We start from the raw sequence: 19282 nt of genomic DNA, 5'->3' as shown, positions 1-19282 counted from the left end.
AGCTGCCTCTGAGCACTTCCCAACCTGTCTCAGCCCAGATGAGACCAGCTACCAGACACTTCCTATCCGAATGGCTTCAGCTTGCTGGATTAATTTTGTCTGACCCAGATCCATGCATGCATCTCAGCCTGCCAGTAGCCCCTGCCAGAGGGAGAGTTATAAGCAGCTGGGGACAGCTTGTGGGCAGTAACTTCTTTAGTTAGCACAGCTCCTGCTGGAAAAAGAAGCCTGCCCATAGTCAAGGGATTCTTGTCACCAAGGGTGCAGCACGGCAAGCCTCAGACCCCCCTCTTCTTTATCTCAAGAGGTGATGCTCCTCAAAGGTGTCAGAAGGAGCATGGATATTTCAACCCTAATGATTTTTCAGAACTAACCTACTTTTCATAGTGTTCTAAGGCAAACTGGAGAAGGCTATACTGTATGTAATAAAATGTGACCTTAAAATTCAGTGTTGTGGAACTTCTCAGGCCTGGAGGCAGATGCTCTCCTTTCTAGGCATCATAGAGCTTCCATTTAACATAATGGCAGACTTGTGAGATATGAGAGCTTAAATTCATCACTTGCTGAAGGCTGTCTTGAGTGTAAGGAGGAAGAAAGTGTTTCCGATTTAAGTTATTTTAATTAAAACATACAGTATTTTCCTGTTGGACACCGCTTAGGGGCTTGGAGTGTTACTAATAATATTAGTAGGCGTTAATTTGTGGGCATAGTTCAGGAAAGGTCATAACAAGCCTATCATACAGTCAGTTTATCAAGTTTATCTGTAATGTAAAACTTACTCATAGAGGGATGATCTCTGTAACTGTACGCATCAGATAACACACCTACACACCACTTAAATATGTTAGCGCCATCTGAATTCTTAGTGATTTTTTTTAAGTATGAGTAAGTGTTTCAGTGACTCACATATAAAAGATTTGGGGGAACCACACAGCTCAGCCAGGGGAGAACTGAGTAGGAAGCGGCCTGATTGCCATGGGGACAGAACGAGAACAGATGTGGCAGTGAAGGCAGAGCGGTACTGAGCTGTGCTACAGCTCTCCAGCAGTATCAAAATACTGTTTTAAGGCATTTATGGGGCATATTAAAGCAAGTAATTACTTGCCTTGTCAAGATACTTTTCATTTTTATCTATTGTTCCCTGCTTAGATATTACTTCCTTTATTGTGATCTGTGATTTTTAGCTGTGGAATTCTTTTTTCTAACCGAAAAAATTTTACAGTTTTCCTGTATTGTGGGCTGGTACTCTGGTCTTCTGGACTTCAGATTTAATGCAAACTCCACAAGAGGTATTTTCTAATCTTTCTGGAGAAATTTGTCTCCCCAAGGGTCACATTTTTCTAACAAGCTGTAATGTTTTCTTTTGGAAAAATGTTTTCCAATTTGAAATAAATGTTTTAGATTACAGTATGTTACAGAGGGTATAGCTACTATGCATAAATGGAGTTTTAGATCTGATTTTTCTCAAGTTTTTTTAATACTTTTTTTTCATGAGCTTAAATTTTTTGTATTTTTAAGCAATCCAGGTTTCTGGAACATCTTAACATTTGAGACCATGCATGTTTTTAGAATTGGTCAGTTTTAGAACAGATTCAAAGCATCAAGGGATTTCATTAAAAGCATTCAAGGGGTCATCTTTTCAACGAGTTAGATTCTAAAGTTCCCCTGGATACAATATTTGTTGTAAAACAGTGGTTTGTTACAAAGCCTAAAAAATTGAAGTTTACTCTTAGTAAAATATTTTGTTTCATATTCTGCCAAAAATCCAGCAAGCTACTACTAAATTATGACATTTGCAGTAATACTATATGTCATCATTAGGAGAGACTGTAGTCTGTATTTTCAGTGTGCCTCACAGATTTTTACAGTGACAGGGAGATAGACTCTTACGTATTAAGAAAGTTCCAGAACATAATGGTTGCTAATCCTGTTGTACAAATAAGATCTGACAAGTTTGAAAGGACCGTGACATCTTTATGCATTGGAAAAATATCACCTTGATTACTTATTTGGATGCTAATAATACCATTTAGTGTGTGGTTTTTTATATTAAGATCTGAAATGGGGCAAAATTAATTAAAAGAAGCCGGAGGGTTCTCATTTTCCCAAGGAATTCTATGACTGTCTTTTACTGGCATCTCTTAAATGCTGTTTCTTAAAACAGATCATAGCATGTGGGATGTTCATGCAGTGCCACACCCCAGGGGTGCTGTAAGGCATAAAGCAAAAAGGTTACTTTAAAGGAATATAGCAATAACAAGAACTACTGTATTATTGCAGTGCTTATCTGTGTGACAAATACAAAATTCTTTTCCCTCCTCATTTGATTGATAGACAGAAGTTAGAATATTTAAATGGAGAAGGGATACTGCGAAATAACCTTGCAAGCAAACTCACAAAGGATATGTGTGTTGTCAAAAGGTTCCGAGTTGTCACTAGCCAAGGGACTAAACATAATGGTATGAGGGAGAGTGCTACTGAGTTGTGAGAGTCAATGATAAACTAGACTCCAGATTGCTGGAAGGGACTAAGCATTTGAGGTTTCTATCAGTCTCATCTTTTGTGAATTTGCTTACACCTATCTATTTATTTTCTCAGCCTGTGGCTATTTGACAAATTTGAAGATTCTTCTCCTACCTTCCTTTTATCACCAAATCCTAGGAACTGCTGATAGTCAGGGTCAGAAGGTTAGTACTTCGTGCTTAGTCTAGAGAAAGCTGTTTTCTCTTGTGCTTGCAGAACCCCCCAAGGAAGAGGGTTTTTAGTACGGAGCTACAAATTCACTATACAATTTTTTCACAATGTGCATTTACTTTTGTTGATTACTTTACAACACAATTTAAAAAATGGGGTAAGATGGTACATATGGATCTAGTAGTGTCCCAGCTGGCATGCTGAGACCCTCTGTTGATGCTGGGAAACACGACTTCTAGTTCTGCTGCTGAACTGTTCATGCATTTAATGCTAAACAATAATCGGGTAAAAGACAGACACTCCAGTTAACGTGGACTTGAACCCAAACTGACCTTTTCCTAGCTGAGTTCAGTATGGTTGGCCATAGCATGCTTGATGTCCTTTATGATTTTTACATTACCATAGCATTGTAACAGGAGGAAGATTTTCCCTACACTTATGAGCTTATGGTGGTCTTCTGAGAGCTGAGGAAGAAAAGAAGCCCAGGTCTCCTATTCCAAGAGTGTGGGCTTGTATTACCTTATTATCACAAAAGGTGGACACCCTTAGTAATGCCTTCTGGCAGTCCAAAATGAGTACCTGAGTAGGATTATGGCAGTTCAGGAGAGTACACTTCCTAAATTATTCTTTTGCTTATAAGTTTTAAATTTTATTTGCCTCCCATCTCGGGAGACAAAGTATGTGGTCTGAACCTCACCTCACCTCACATGACTGAACAGCCCTATGAAATTGTTCGTACCTTTTCTCAACCTGGAACATATGCAGATTTTATTTCTATGTTTTAAATATTATTTTACAGAATAAAAATAAGTTATAGTACAAGGAAACCTCAGACTACACTCTGTGGAAACTAACCTGAGTTTTGAGGACATGTTGTCCTCAACAAAATTACGGGTTGCCCAGAGCGGTGGTAGATACCCCATCCTTGGAAACATTAAAGGCCAGGCTGGACGGGGCTCTGAGCAACCTGATCGAGTTGAAGATGTCCCTGCCAATTGCAGGGGGGTTAGACTAGGTGACCTTTAAAGGTCCCTTCCATCCCAAAGCATTCTGTGATTCTATGATTGTGTTTCTGATTTATATATGATTCAAAACATTTGGTATCACATGTTCTTGATTTCAGTTCTTGCTGATCTTTTTAAGTGTACAGGTGCTATTTGTGCTATATGGTTATATGTGGTGCTGCAATCTTACTGCCTCATTCTTAAACAGAATAACCCATTGAACCAATACCAAGCAAATACATAAAACTTCATTGCTAAACCAGAAGGGAAAATATGAAATAATTTATTGTCTATAAACCTTATTAGCCAAGTTAACTGGTCTAAATTCTGTTGCAATTTACAACAGTTTGGCCCTTTTCTTGGAGAGTTACTTCATGTTTATGCCAATAAAACTGAAATCATATCTCTGTTTAGAGATTTTAAGGAAAGTTTTACCCGCAATAAAACTACAGGGGTAGATCATGTATGCAGTCATGTTTTTAGAAAATTTTCTTTATTGGAAAACATTTGAAATATCTTTATTCTGTATATCTACGGAAGTTATTAATAGGTGGAAAGGTAGTGTTGAACACATGCTTCCAGCAAAATAAGAGCGTAAAGAATTTACAGCTTTTAATATTTGCCCCTAGCAAATATGTTCTTAGTTGCAGGTATAATCTGTATTAGCCTGTGTTAACTGCATGAACATTGCATGTGAGTTCACTTTTGTTGATACCTGAGAGTACACACAAGAGAGATCCAAAATTCCAAATGCCTTGACCGGGAAGGGAGAAGCTTCAATGGCAGTTTATGCTTCATTAGAGACCAGAGAATCTCCATGGAAGCAGCTCCTATAGGGGATGAATTTTCTAGTATCTATTTCAAGATACCTTACCTTCTTTGGCTTAAACACAGAGAAGGCATGCAGGAGTCCTGGTACGCAAGAAATTACTGCATGGGTGAACAGATGATTGTAAACAATCCAATTTATTAAGTTTAATAACTTACTATTGCCCTGAGAGTTGTTTAAGCTGAATGATCTGCCTTGCTTTTACAGCAGGGAAGAAACATAGGCATGTGTTACCACAGGTCAGCTGATAAGGAGTACCTTGCTGTCAGTAAGTTCACTGTTTGTCTTTCTCTGTCCAAAGCCAACTTCCTCATTGCAGAACTCTGGCCTTCCCTGGAACTGGATAGACTAACCTGAATTTGAAGCACTTCCAAACCTGTGTGATGGAGCTTTTAGTTAAAGAATAATAACAAGGAAGAAAAAGAATAAAAAATAAATGAAATCTTCAAAGTAGTTGTATTGTAGATCTAACCATACAGAAGTGAAGTGTATCTTACACTATAGTAACTAGAGCTCTAATAGATACACCTATAGCAGTTTAAAATTTACTATCGCAGGTTATCCTGGCAATAGCAATAAGGCAGATCTCAGTGCAGCATAGTCAGTGGTGTGGTTACCAAGCAGCTCAGGAAGGCAGCTAAGAGAGATCTACGAAACTGTCAGTGCTTCAGTGCAAATGTACCTTTACTGTCCCTGCGGGACAGGTGATGTTCTGACAGCGCGTGTATGCCAGTTTACTGTATCTGGTTTCCAGTTGGTTCAGCATTCTTGGCTTGTTTGCGAGGTGTTCAAAGCACCTCCTACAAATGTATCAGTGACCTGGCACTTGATTATTTTGAATGTGGGTGGGCCCCGGAGGTTGCAGTCTGCCCTTTGGTATACATTTGATTCTGGGGAAGGGAAGGCATGCTTTCCAGTCTTTACTGGGAAGCGATCCATATCGTTCCCACTCATTTGCACAAGTCTCCAGCTTAACAGTACTTACTAGTTGTCCTCTGAATGTTGCTACTTAAGCCTGGATAATCCTTCTAGTTGCCTGCCATGAAAACCATGACAGTCTGTGTTCTGACCTACGCTCTTGAGGTCCTTTCTTCTTAGCTGTTGTTCCTTAGAGAAGAAAGACAAAATGGTATCAGTTCAAGTGTATGCTGCTTATAAGTAAGTACAGCATCTTATATATTACCACTCCACCGATGTTGTTCTTACTTCTGCTGATGTACGGAGGATAATTTGATAGCCTATACTTTATGTATCAGTTTGACTTTACCTAGTAGTCAAAGTAGGTTAACAGATGATGTAGATGCCAGACTGACACTTCCCTGACCAACATATTCATATATTGAAGTACTTCTCAGGAGGCAGGCTGCAAAGCAATTAAGTTTCATACTAGGGTATCAGCATCCAAACTGGAATATCAAAATTTTCATTTTAATTATTATGTTCATGACTGAGATGGTAGAGCATGGGCATGTAGCAAAAGGTATTATAATTATTGAACAGTGTATAATTTCAAAGCAGAAGTCTTTTTAATTGCAGATACATCTGTCTAAACTGTGCCAATACCTGCAGTTAATTTCTGCACTGCTATTTTTTAAGTGCAGAAAGCTTGGTTATGTTATGAACCAGTTTGCTGCGGCTAAGTCACATAGAAGTAATGATTTTCTATTTCAAAGTTGTGCGAGAGACATTACTTCTGTGGTTTCATTTTTGAAAGACATTAACCGGAAAGTAATTTCTTGTTATATCTGCTCTGTTTTCATCCGAGCATTATGTTTTTCTTAACTGAAAAACATATATCTAGTATGTGTTAATTGGTATGCCCGAGCATACAGTTCTGCTTGGGTTTTCTGTCATTTTCAATTTCTGTTGCAGCAGTGTGTTGTAGCCATGTCTCTGAAAACATATATCCATTTCATAAGTCAATTCTGTCCATGTGATGTTTCAAAGCCTCAGCTTTTCTTCACTGTATGAACTACCAAGAATTTTGTTCAAATCCTCATCATTCATTAACTTGCTAAATGTCTTCTCCCCTTTGGCTTTAATGCCATCCACCTTGTTCCCCCAGTGCCATTTGAAATGCAACTGTTCAGATCACCTTCAAAGTTACTGTTAGTGTAGCCTACCCAGTTGCTATCCTTCCTCCAGTATCAAATGCAAGTTACTGTTTTATTGAGGTTCGTTGAGACTCCATTCTTGGTGATCATGAACCCCACACACATGAAATCCAATTGTTTTCATTATTCAGTGGGTAAACCCTGTAGGTAAATTTATATTTCTCCTCCAAGAAGTGTAGAGTGTAGAGCCCTATTAATTATCCAGTGTAATGTTTTTGTAAAAAACCTCCAAAGACTGGTTGCTAATATTTTTTTTGTTACATAAGTAGAAAGAAATATTAGATTAGATTGGTTGTATCTTTTGAAATCTCTCCTCAAATATATTTCACCTAGATTAAAGTGAAACCTTTGAGTAAACATGCAAGCAAATTATCCCCGAGTGGTACCAAGGAGAATTGTGTTAAACATTTGTGTGAGACAGAGCCTGAGTGGATAGTTCAGGACGTTACTAATGGAAAATAGTCAAGACCATTGCTTCTTATGTGCCTGTGGTAAATAGGATCGATTGAAAATAATTTCTTTTTGAGTGCTCAGTGAGGTTTCTAGGAAGAGAATATTGATCTCATCTCTTAAGCTGGGATTCTTCTCACCTACCTTCAGATTTTGCACAGTTAGATGTCTAGGTGTAAGCTATTTGCTGTAGATTTCCCATATGGTGAAATAGATGATTTACATGATCTATCTTGTTTTCTCCGCTGGTTATGGAGAGAGCCCAGGGTGCATAGACTTAGATGTCTTAACTTTCAGATACCTAAATTAGGAACAGAGTAATCCTGTCTTTAATGAAGACATTTCAAGGTCATGAGTCACCCTACAAGAACAGAAGCAACATAGATCACGTGCAGTTAATGGCAGTCTTCACGGAAAATAAAAAGATGAGGTCAAAGTGAATGTGGAGAACTGAACTCTACTCTGCTTTAGTGGACGTGTCCTACCAAACCAGTGGTTTGGTGCAGTGGTGCTTGACTCCTGCTTTTCAAACTCTGCCAATTGTGGGTATAAGTCAGAAACATCACAGGCAGTAATTCTGTCCTATTTCACTTAGCTATTAAGGAAGGATAAGGGAAGTCTTAGAGATGCTCTGTGTTCAACGGCTTGAGGTTCCAAGGGACAACTGAAAGTGATGGCCTGTCAGTCACTTCTTTTTGGTCAAAACCTTCCTGGAAAACCCAGTTGTATGAGATGGGATGGTGGTGCGAAGTGAGAGAGCTGTCCTCGTGGGAATCCTCAGGTTGGCGGATCTGCTGTATCACCCAAGTGGCAGAAAGCAAAGTAGAACAGGCCTGATGGTCACATCCTTCTTTGTTAAGAGTTAATAAATTTGGGGAGAAAAAGGTAATCACATTTTTTCAAAGAAATTCCATATGAACTCTGCAGGCTAGAGTAACTAGATGTGTGATAATGACCTGGTGTCCATATTTCATAATTTAGTTATGCATTTAAACTGTTATGTTAGAGCTACTTTTTTGCCATGATTAAAGAATCTTTGTTTCACTGAGCCCAGTATTAATGTACTCCAGATTCTGTTTCTTTAGAAGAGTAACAGATGTTCACAGTTTGGTGCAATTTTCAGATGAGCAATGCTGTTTATAATAAATTTTCCTGAGACCACCCAACTCATTTCACTTGTAACTTGAACTGTGTCCAAGCGTTGATCTCAGGAGATGTGAAAGAGATGGAATAATTCTGTGCCCCACCCAGTTCAAAAGACATGACTTAGTATAGATGGAATTTAAATATCTATACTTCCCATCAACATAGAAAGTCAAAGTTTTATCTTACATGAAAAATGGAGGTGGAAATAGCTACCTTCTTGTTTTCATTCATCAAATATTCATAGGATCTGAAGATGTATATTGAGAAGGTCTGAATGAAATAAAATTATAAACCAAAGATGAACAGGTGAAAAAGCACAACACAGCAAGTAAAAACAAAGAAATTGAGATTTATCCTGGAAAATGCAGATCTATTAAACACAGAAAAAAATCAGAAATGCAGTATTAAATGCAGCTTGGGATGAGGTGTAGGGGTGCGACACAATGCATCATGTCTTGTTAGGAACAGCTGCAATAAATTTTGTGCTGCATTAACCAAAACATAGTGTGGTTTTGATATGTCTCTATCTGGGACATTATATTTAGTGTCAAGCATTTAACAGCAAAAATTGTGTTGATAGGGTTTAGGGATGTTAGAAAGCAAGTACTGAGGAACTTTGGGTGACGGAAAGTGAGCCTTTAATTCATGTCTCTGCATTTATAAGAAGTCCTAGAGAGTCAATCATACCAGTTCTATCAAGGAATGGAACAACTCCCAAAGGAAAAAAGCAGCTCTGAATGACTTGAGACCGTGAAAATTAAACAAATGGTTCTGAATTGACAGTAATTGGTACTGAATGAAACAGATTTTTTTTCTTTCCTGACATTTATTGTACTTTATACTTAACATTTAGTGCAGTGTTATTTTGAGATTATAAACTGAGAACTCAGAAAAAATCATTGACAGGTTCCTATGGCAACCATAACGTGCACATTATCTATGTGAGCATTATGATTACAGTAACGTGACATCGTGGTATTGAGTCTTGCTGTTTGGCAGGTATGTATTTTACAATATGAGTTAATTGATGAATGTAGAGATAGTTGTAAATGGCATTAAAATCAATGATCTGCATTTTTTTTTTTGCAAGAGAATTGCTCTACTGCGTGATGCAAGTAATTTCTTTAAATTTCTTGAAAGAACCTTGGCTGGAGGGTTCTGAGCTGCATTTTTCTGTATGGTTTTTAGGCACAGTGAGTACTCAGCCCTGTCCTCTGACAGCAATCGTTCTCCAGTCAGAACATGAGGATTTTCATAATTGTGAGCAGTTGTGTCACAACAGCCAATGTGTGAATATGCAGATTGACGAGATGCTGTGATCCCCCGGCTCTCAATGGCTTTTGTGTTTGCTTAACTGCTTGCCAGCAATGAAGATGCTATTTCAGCATCTTCCTTTCAGCTGGAGCCAGAAATACCAAATGCAAAGGAAACAGTGCTGCTGTGAAGACTGCTGAAAGAGATTTTTTGTTGTTGTTGTTAAAAATAAATAAATCCATTAATCATTGCACCTCACTGTTATTCCCCCCCCCCCCCCCCCCTTCATTAATTCTTGTGTGTTGGTTGTTAATGAAACTCCAGACTTTCTCATTTGGAAATAAAAAAATATTTTGTCACTGCCTTGGGTTACACATGCCGTGGTAGATATTAGAAACAATCTGCTTTTTATAGTCTTATAATACTCTTGACCTGAATATGTCCCTGACTTTTGAAGAGTGACCTGTCTTGCTCTACAACAAAAGTCTTATGCCTTTAAGCCTGAACTTAAAATCTTCTCTATTTCCAGTTTTTGTTTAGTTTTAAAATAATCTTCTGAGGAAATCAGTTGCTTGCTTTGTTTTTTTTCTTCTTTCTGTTTTTCTTTACAAAAATAAGAGAAATGTTGAAACTTATATTAGAAAACATATGGGATGTAACCTTCATTCCTGCTCTAGCTCTGTTTCCCAGGAAACAAATAAGAGCAGCATGAAAAGGATCTAAAGCTCCTAGATCCGGTGCAGAACAAGTGAAGGCAAGTCTAAAAACTGTCTTTTAAGGCAATGACTGCTAAGGACTTCTTACAGACTTGTGGCGTCAGAGTTTTTTGGGGAGTGGAGTCTGACTAAAAGGAGAGCCTCTTGGTGGGTCTGCAGTATGCAAACCTGGAGAAAGTGTCATCTGGGCAATTCTGCAACCTTTACTTGCAGATACTCAGGAAGGCTGTATTAATTTAGACAATCCATTCCCATGGGGACCAGGAATAGTTCCTGGGGTTGTCAGATTGCATGTGATCAAGTGGCTGCAAAGGTGCCTTAGAAGCCCCTGGACTTCGGCCACCTGGGCTGCGAGCGTCGGCAGAAGCAGTTTCCATCTGCACAGGCTGCAGCTGTAACTGTGCCGCCTGGCAGCCTGTGCATGCTGCCTCTGCTGGTGCTGCTTTCTGGGGGGAGGAAGATGAGCTATAAACCCCTTAGCCCAGTATATCCTCACCTACCTTAGAAGTCCTGCTGACCCATTATTTATTCATGGAAAAACATTTGACTTCAGAGCACTGGATTTAGGAAATAAAAGCAAAGTATTCAAGTATTGCATTTTTGTCATTTGTTTGTAATGATAAAGCTTCCTGATGTTACTAGTGAACTACAGTGTCACGTTGTGGTACTGCAGCTATTATTAAAATTGGACTAACACTGTCTTCCTATGGGTAGGGAGATTAGATTAGCACATGCACCGATTTGGCAAAAACCCCACATTAACTATACTTAGTTTTGTTCGTGCTTTCTCTGGAAAGTTCATATAGCCTGGCCACGATTGTATATTTTTTAATTTGCTACCTTCTTTAAGGCCTCTCTTGTCTTCCCTTAAAAGTAGGGTTTCCGTATGTCTCCCTTATGTGATCTTAACTTTGTGTGCTGCTGATAATGAATTTCAACTAGAGCTGGTTGAGAATTTTCCATCAGAACCAATGTCAACTAGAAATGTCTATAAAACAAATTAATCAAAAAAAGAAGTTTTACTGATTTTTTCGAAAAAACACCTTTTCTAATAGGAAAATCAAAGCATACTATTCTGTTGCATTTAGTTTGACCTGACTGGCGGTATTTTATTTTATGAAATTGACCTCAAGGATTTTATCTTTGAGTTAGTTGAAAAAGCAAAACCAAAACTCTTGAAACTGTATGGCACACTGAAACTATGCTTGATAACAAGTGATAATTTTTGCAAAACTTTTGTTCCCCCCAAAAAATACTGAGTGAATTTCTTCGAAAATAGCTGGATTGTCTGTGTGAGTGACAGATGTAAGCACATTTTGCCTGTGTTTCTAAAGACTGTTCCAAAAAAAGGATGTGCTTACAGGTGTTTGGTCAAGTGTTGAGATCCTCCTGTCCTCCCGTCGTGAAAGGGGGTGCTCAACACTTGTCATATTAAGAAACAGCGAGCAGGGGAACATTATTTATTTTAAAAAGAAAGATGCAACTTTTTCTAGTTCAGTAAAGCCTGGAGCTTGATGTTAGCTTAAATACAACCAGGAGATGACAGAAGCCACAGGAACAAGTGAGAGTGCGGTTTTGTCATACACCAATACTAACGAGCATTAGAAAATATTGGTAACGAAGACTGTGAAAGATCAAAAAAAAAATTAACACGTTTATACTTTTATACAGTTATATCCAATTTCAAAGTTTTGTCTTTCTTCTTTCAGAATGATCAGTCTATGCAAGATATGCAGATAATGGGAGGAGATGATCTTTCAAAGCTGACTGGGAAGGTTTGTTAATTTTAAATTTAAAAAAGAAAATGCATCCACTAAACACACTTGAGAAAAGCTGTGTAATTTTGCACATGGACTGTCAGATATTAATACTGGAATAAAAGAAATTTATTAATCTCTATTAAATTGCTGTAATGCCATTGCTTTCAGATTGCAGATGCCCAAAAAGGTCAGAATGTAGCCACTCCATCCTAGTGTAGGGATTTCCCTATAGTTATACCATCGGTGAGACTGTGGGCAAAATTTGTGCTGTAATGCTTCCCCTGAGCTTGTTTATGTCTTGGAGCCTTGTTTTTTCTGCCTTCGATGGGTTTTGCAAGCAAACTGCACGTTGAGTATCCCTGTTGAATTCAGCATACGAGGAGTTCAGTACAATTTTGCCTACTGCACAAAGTTCAGTTGTGGAACCTTTCACTCAGATAATCAAATGGGATTTTTTTTTTATTTCAACATCAGGCTGGCTGTATGACTGAATTTGCTTTGCACTGTGCTTGAACATTGTGGTAATGAAAGAGAGTGGCTTGAGTCAGTGAAAAGGCTATTTTCATCCAACCATGGTAATACAAAGCAATACTTGGAAGAAGAAGGAAGGCTGATTTCATTAGGCAAATGGTCTATGTGGAAAATGGTCAGAAATAGATTCTTTACTAATTCATTAAGGCAACATAATACTTACCTGATTATTTGTACTGTACATGCAGTTACTCTTACTAGTTGGCACTAAATAATAGCAGTTTCTTCAAAGCACTCAAATATAGCACTAACAAACTCATTTGTTTTGTTGAACTATAGCACACAAGAAAAACAAGAGAAAAATTTAACTTTAAATTAATTTCATTAATATTCAATAGGTTTTGATGCAACTAGAACTTAAGTGAAAAAAATGCTGCTAGAATATTTGGGTGATACGTATGTCCTCAATTTGCACTTCTAAATACTCCTGCTGGGTGTTTGTTTCCAAATTATCACTAATGCATTAATCATGTTCTTGGGAAATATTAATTCATTTGCTACTTTCTAATATTCAAACACTGGAGCTACCTGTTTTTCTATGATGATTTTGCATATGTTTCTCTACCTCACAGGCAGAACTGGCAGTGCACCTGTTCATCTTACCTAACATTTCTCTTTCCCAGATAGTCCAAACACTTTCTAAGCTTCCAGGCCCAGCTCCCCTTCCCCATCTTCCAGTCCCAAATTTTCTTGATGAGTGGTTTCAGTTATTAATATCTTTTCCAGACATAATCTTTCTAGTAGCATTTGAATTCACTGGGGCAAAACATTGTTTTCTTCTGCAGGACCTTTGTGTATTTGTGTGTGTCCACTAGTGTATGAGAGAGAAGGAAAATTTCACCCCAAGTAGTTCTGCTCTGTCCAAAAATGAAGTAAATTGTTTTCTTATACTGAAAATCTCGGTGACCTTTTTCTCATTGGCACAGCCCTCCTGTTCCCAGGTACGGAACAGGACATAAAATTTGGCTATTGAGAGGCTAGGAGATATTTGGGGAGAAGACTGAACAGCAAAATAGTTTAAGATTGCTCGGTAAGGAGGCTGGGGTCTTGGGTAGGCGTGAAGGGACTGGTTTGGGAACGAAGGTGGTTGCTGGTCAGGAAGGGAGCCCAGTGCTGGAAGCTGGGTGTGGAGAGGCTGAAGAGGAGGAGGAAGGGAGGGCTGGGACTGCCGGGGGAGCAGACTTGCTGAAAGGGCATGTTTGGCGGTTGTTTGTATGTGTGGTTGTCTGTGACACAGCTGATGTATGAATAATTAAATAGCATTTTCACTGTAACACGTGAGAATGGGGTTTCCTTAAGACTTATCAAAGCTTGAGCTCAAATGCTCAGACTTACATGTCTAAAGCTGGATATATGAAGGAGTGGCCTTATGTCCACAGATGCCAACTCCTCCATCTGTTGTTGACTTAAGCAATTAGTGCAAGTATTCAGCACATTTTACTAATCAGCCATTTGCAGACTGATTCAGAGCCTCCTACAGTCAATGTACATCTTTCCTTGAAGTGTTTTTTAGTACCTTAGTTTAGCTGCTGGCTTTTAAACTGCTGGCTTTAGTAACCATTCTAAGTCACTGAGAGAATTAGTGGAAGACTTACTGATAGAATTCAACTTCCCTGCTTTTAAGTGAGCTGGGTGCTTCTTCTGCCTGCTTGGACTACTTATTAAGAAAAGATAGTAATTATATTGAAAAATTAATATGCCAGGTTAAGTCCCATTAACTTAGTGATCATGGAAGGTGTTTCCAAAAGTGCCAGCATGGGTTCGGAATGTAAGTTCCATTAAGTTTCTGTAAAGTTCAAAAGCATCAATAACATAAACAGTTTTGAAACCTGCAGACAAAAGATTCTGAGATTTTGATCTTAAAGTGCTCTTTATTAAGTAATAACACCTGGAACCTCGGCTAGCCTATAATTTTAGTGAACAACTAAATAATTTCCATGCATTGCTTACTATTGGGAAAAAAAGATTCCTGAGTATATTCATGAACATGCTGTTCTATAACAATGTTTTTTTTCTGAGAAAGCTTAAAGAAAGCAAAAAAATTTAAAAGCTAATTAAAAAGAGGCTGTTAGGGATAATAGCTCTTCAGAAGGAAGAACATCTCCTCTGTACTTCTCGACAATATGCTTTTGTTTATAAAAATATTATAAGCCTGGGAAGAATGTATAATGACCCAAACCATGAAAAAGAGAAATATTCTGAGAGAGAGGAGAGTTAGCATACAGATCCAAACTGTTAGCTGAAGAAAATCATCCACAATTTGAAATTCTTCTTCTGTGAAGGAGGTCACAGAGGCAAGAATGAAGATTTCCATGGCATGAATCATTAATAAAGGTACTTGAAGAATGAGTCCTGATATACCTTAAGACTCTAATGCTTCGTAACTATTTCTTTCTATGCAGAAAAAATATAATTTCAAAATCTATCCTTTAATGATGTAAGTGGTGAACATAAAATTTCTCAGTAGCTGATTTCATAGTTAAGTAGCTGCTTAATTTTCAATTACTTTAAAGCTGAAATGCTCATTTGGGTAAAAATTATCATTAATGTTTGTAAAGGGGAATACATTTTGAAAATGGGGAGATAATTAATAACTGTCCAGAAAACTAGAGGCACTGTTTCAAAGCAAGATGGCTATGAAAATTCATGAGATGAGGTGAAAGAACAAATAATACAATCCTGTTCAGTATTAATTCTGCAATTATACTGTATAATACTATAAAAATTCATAACATATTTTAAAGTACTTATGGCATTTAAACAAAGTAAATTTTAAAACATCTAGAAACTTCAGTAGATTCAGCTGTACCAGAGTTGTGTTATCACTGCCATTTACCTCTTATACTTGCATGTGTGTATGTTTTGTTCCCAGAGCTTTGGAGCTGGTTACGTAGTCCAAAGTCTCTACTGACAGGAATCATTCTGTATATCACTCCATATGTAATATGTCCTGTAACCTTTAAGAAAAGCTCCTATACCACTTTGACTTGTCTCCTTGCAAATGAGACAAGTTAGTTAGACAAAATCATAGAGTTTATATCATTTTGCAATTAAATACTTACTGCAGTTGTATAATGTATTTGATGTCAAAATTAGATCCATATATTTTGTCATTATCACTATTTCTACATAGCATAGAATGTGAACAAAATTAATCATTCTTATTTGTTAGGTTAATAAGAGCTTCTTATTAAAGCAAAGTAGTTATGTAGTTAGTATGATACAATTATGGAGCCAGTGAACTTCTGATGTTCCATCTGTCTGTAATATGGATCAATGCTTATGTTCTTTATGAAAGACTATTCCCCTTGTTCATACTAAGTACGTCTTGTTGACAGCCAGTGGTTTTGCATTTTTGGAGAAGTGTAGAAGGTAATGAATAGCGATCAAGAAAAAAAGAAAGTGAATGTCTTACATTCTCTCTGCACTTCATTGTGTTAGTTTGAGCACTCCCATCACTACTCTGATGCTCTCCTAAAATGACTGATCAGCTCATATCAAAAAGAGGTTTCACTCAGAGGAAGATATCCACCATGCAGCACTCCTCGCTTCCTTCTGGCAGGATTTGTGCTATAAAATCTCCAAACTTCCTTCATATGTCTCGCCTAAATCAATTTATCCACTGTCTACCATTTTCTTGCCCCACTTATCATATGGGAGGATGTTCCAGGAACATAATGCAATCTCACTTTCTTTTCTTATGCCTCTCATTTCTTCTTTTATTTTACTGAACCATTTTCTCTGCATGTTGTAGGTTCTAACAGTTCTGAAAGCCGTTTCTCTAGCATTCTCCTAAATACGTTAGCATTTCAGTATTTAAGAAACCATACATGTGGCAGCTGTGTAACACAGGGTTTTATTCTTTAGATTTAAAATACATATTCTCTCCTTCACCATGCCAAGTTTGTTTCTCAGAATTCTGTTGGTACTATACTTATTTTTTGCTCCTTCAGTATTCACTGTCTTGACTAATGTTGTTCTTTCTCTCCCTATATGCACTCCTTTCTGGAATAATTCCCATAAATTTGCAGAAAAAATAATGGCATTCTCTTTAGAACATTATGTACATGAGAGACTGTTTATATGACAGTAAAGGTGTACAAAATCCACCATACGCTTCTGCAATCGTCATGTTCCCCAGTCATATCTACATCTTACTGTATTCCTATCAGGCGTGCAGCCTTGCTTTTTTCATCTTTTCAAAGGTCGATTTTATGTGTCTTGAAGCATTCCACATCTTCAGTACCTCTACTTAACTGCCATCTTCAGTCACTTTTGTTGTTTTGCGTTTTTTCTTAATTAGATTTTATACTGTCTGCTCTTCTGGCAGTTGTCATCCTTAACTGCTTTTTCCACAGCAAAAGACGATATTTCTTTCCTTCCCCAAAGTCAATCACCTTTTTTTGCACGTCCTTCTTAGGTAATCTGTTCTACTATTCATCATTATTTTCTTTTTTTGTTGTTGTTCTGGAGGAAGGAAAGTACAAAGAAAACTTCCCAGCCTTCCTATCCCATTTTTCACATGGGATTTCGCCTGTGTCTAGAAAATCCTTTTCTAATTCCAGATAATCAGAAAATTATACTTTTTCCTTCAAGTAAGAGAATGGAGACAGTGATCCATTCCTGCATTACCTTTAGATTGATTATGGTAATTTGCTCTACTTATGCACAACAGAAGCATGCTCTAAAGATGGCTGCAAGCAGAACACGTGCATGTACAGCATTAAACACGATGCTCTCTAAGAACAAAACGTCAGTGAGAGCATATCATCGTGCCCTCCATTATATCCCCCACTCTGTTAACTCTTGGAGATACTGAACTAGTTTTACAGACTTTAAATAGCTGAGTCTGTATACGTAAACTCTTAACGCACTAACCAAGTTGCTCCCATCAGCAGCTACACTGACCAAATAAGAGTGTCTAAAAAAATAACGTTTTTGAGATATGATATCTGTCCTTTCAGGAATGCTATAAGATGTGGATCAGCCCAGCAGAAAAGATGAAAAACAGACATTCATGACCTTTTCTAGAACCCTGTAGAGAGCTCCTACTTAGATGTCTAATTTCTCAAAAGTCTTTCATATTATTTTCTAACATCTTGATGAAGTGTTAGTGTATGTGGATTTCATTCCTGTGCATAGTGTGAAATGGTTTCACTTCTAACAGCAGTCCTTGTATCTTCCTTTGCACCTCTTCACTGAAACCCAATGCATTATTGTTTAACCTTTGTTTGCTGATGATTCTTCAGCCCTATGGCACTGCTTCTTCAAGCCTAACTTAAGTTATCATAAAATGTCTTGTTTAACCGGTAGTATCTGAGGTTCCCCAGATGCAATGCTAAGAAAGCAAGTACTGCAGGTGTGATGAGTAAGGTGATAAAACATTAACAATTCAGTTTGAAGATTCACATTATCAAATTATGTATTTCTGATGATATGGAGTACACATGAAAAGAAGGTGTCTTTAGAAATAATCTAACTGAAAATGCAGACTTCTGAATGGAAATTGAACTAAAGGGAGTGAAAATACACTACTTTGTTGCTTTCCACCTCCCCCTGCAAAAAAAGAAATACAGATAGGTAAAAAGTGGCTGTATCGGGGTTTTTTTAGGCTTTTGTATTTTTTACGAATATGGCTTTTCCAGCAACTGTGTGTTCACGCGTACTTTATAAGCCGATATAACTAACAATACGTTACATGTATCCCCAAATAGTTTAAGAATAGTTCTATTCAAGAAGGAGAGAGGAAGGAACTCAGGACACCAATGGGGACTCGAAGATAAAAGTATTTCCATCATTCCCAATTTCCATGTATTTTCTCCCCTTGTAAGACCACCATTACCACCATACTAAATAGGATGAAAAGTCTGTCTAGGCTTGTATCATGTCTTCAGCAGCAGACAACTGGAGTTTTATTAGGGAAAGGATATTTGAAACACAGCAAGAACAGAGAGCTTTACAAGACTTAGGTAAATCTGCCTTTTTGAATTTTTTTTCCTTAAAAAATTCTGCAAATCTTGCCACATTAAGGTTCATTTTCTTTTTTTTTTTTTTTTTTTTCTTTGCAGTACAGTTATTTGGCCTGATCACAAACAGAGCTTTGTTTAGAGATTCCTATATTTCAAGGTCCAAAACCACCATTATATTCTTGTCTGAACTTCTGGGTAATTAGATTGAAGGGTCCCAAATGATAATTTCTTCACTGTGCCTACAGTTTCTCTTTTGAGCTACCAACTATTTTGATTTAAAGACTTGATGGAGAAGCCTCCATACTTCAGGCATATTTTACCAAGTCAACTGTCATCACTGCTAAAATGGTGAACCTAATTTTCTCTTCTGAATTTGGATAGCTTTTTGCCTTTCGCTATTGCCTTTCTTAATACCTTTGCCTACTAGATTGAGCAGCTTGCCATTATCAAATGTATATTGCCATATGGTTGCATATTTGCCTATCATCCAGTCATTACTTAAGCTTCTTTTAGATAAACTAATACATTGGGAGCCTGCTGTAAAGTACTGGCATACTGTAGGATGAGACAAGTAAATGAGACACGGTTTGAAAGTAGAATTAATAACAGGAAATTAATATTAGGCAATTGATATAGTTGGAAGAAACAAAATTTCAAGCATGCAGATCCTTCTGTTGGTCTGAACAGAATTAGCAAACTTCAAGCTAAGTAGAGATTGGGAGAAGCTCTTAATTTTAACCTAATGTGGTAATCAGACAATTTGGGAGAAAAAAGTGATTGCCCTATGTGATCACCAGCCCTATGACCAAAGGGGC

General features: G+C 37.6%; 1 protein-coding gene across 2 annotated transcripts in view; it reads left to right on the top strand.

Moving 5' to 3' along the window:
* PRTFDC1 (phosphoribosyl transferase domain containing 1) overlaps positions 1-19282 on the top strand; it is a gene marked incomplete at its 3' end in the record, with an annotated part of 49587 nt that overhangs the window by 16340 nt on the left and 13965 nt on the right. For both annotated transcript variants that reach the window (XM_082306751.1, XM_082306750.1), the window contains exon 4: positions 11917-11982. In XM_082306751.1, coding sequence (XP_082162877.1) covers positions 11917-11982 — 66 coding nt within the window. The remainder of the gene's footprint in view (positions 1-11916; positions 11983-19282) is intronic.

Source organism: Platalea leucorodia (genome assembly GCF_965183815.1).
Source record: "Platalea leucorodia genome assembly, chromosome: 1".
In the NCBI taxonomy this organism is placed as follows: Eukaryota; Metazoa; Chordata; class Aves; order Pelecaniformes; family Threskiornithidae; genus Platalea; species Platalea leucorodia.
This window is presented reverse-complemented; position numbering and strand designations above follow the sequence as displayed.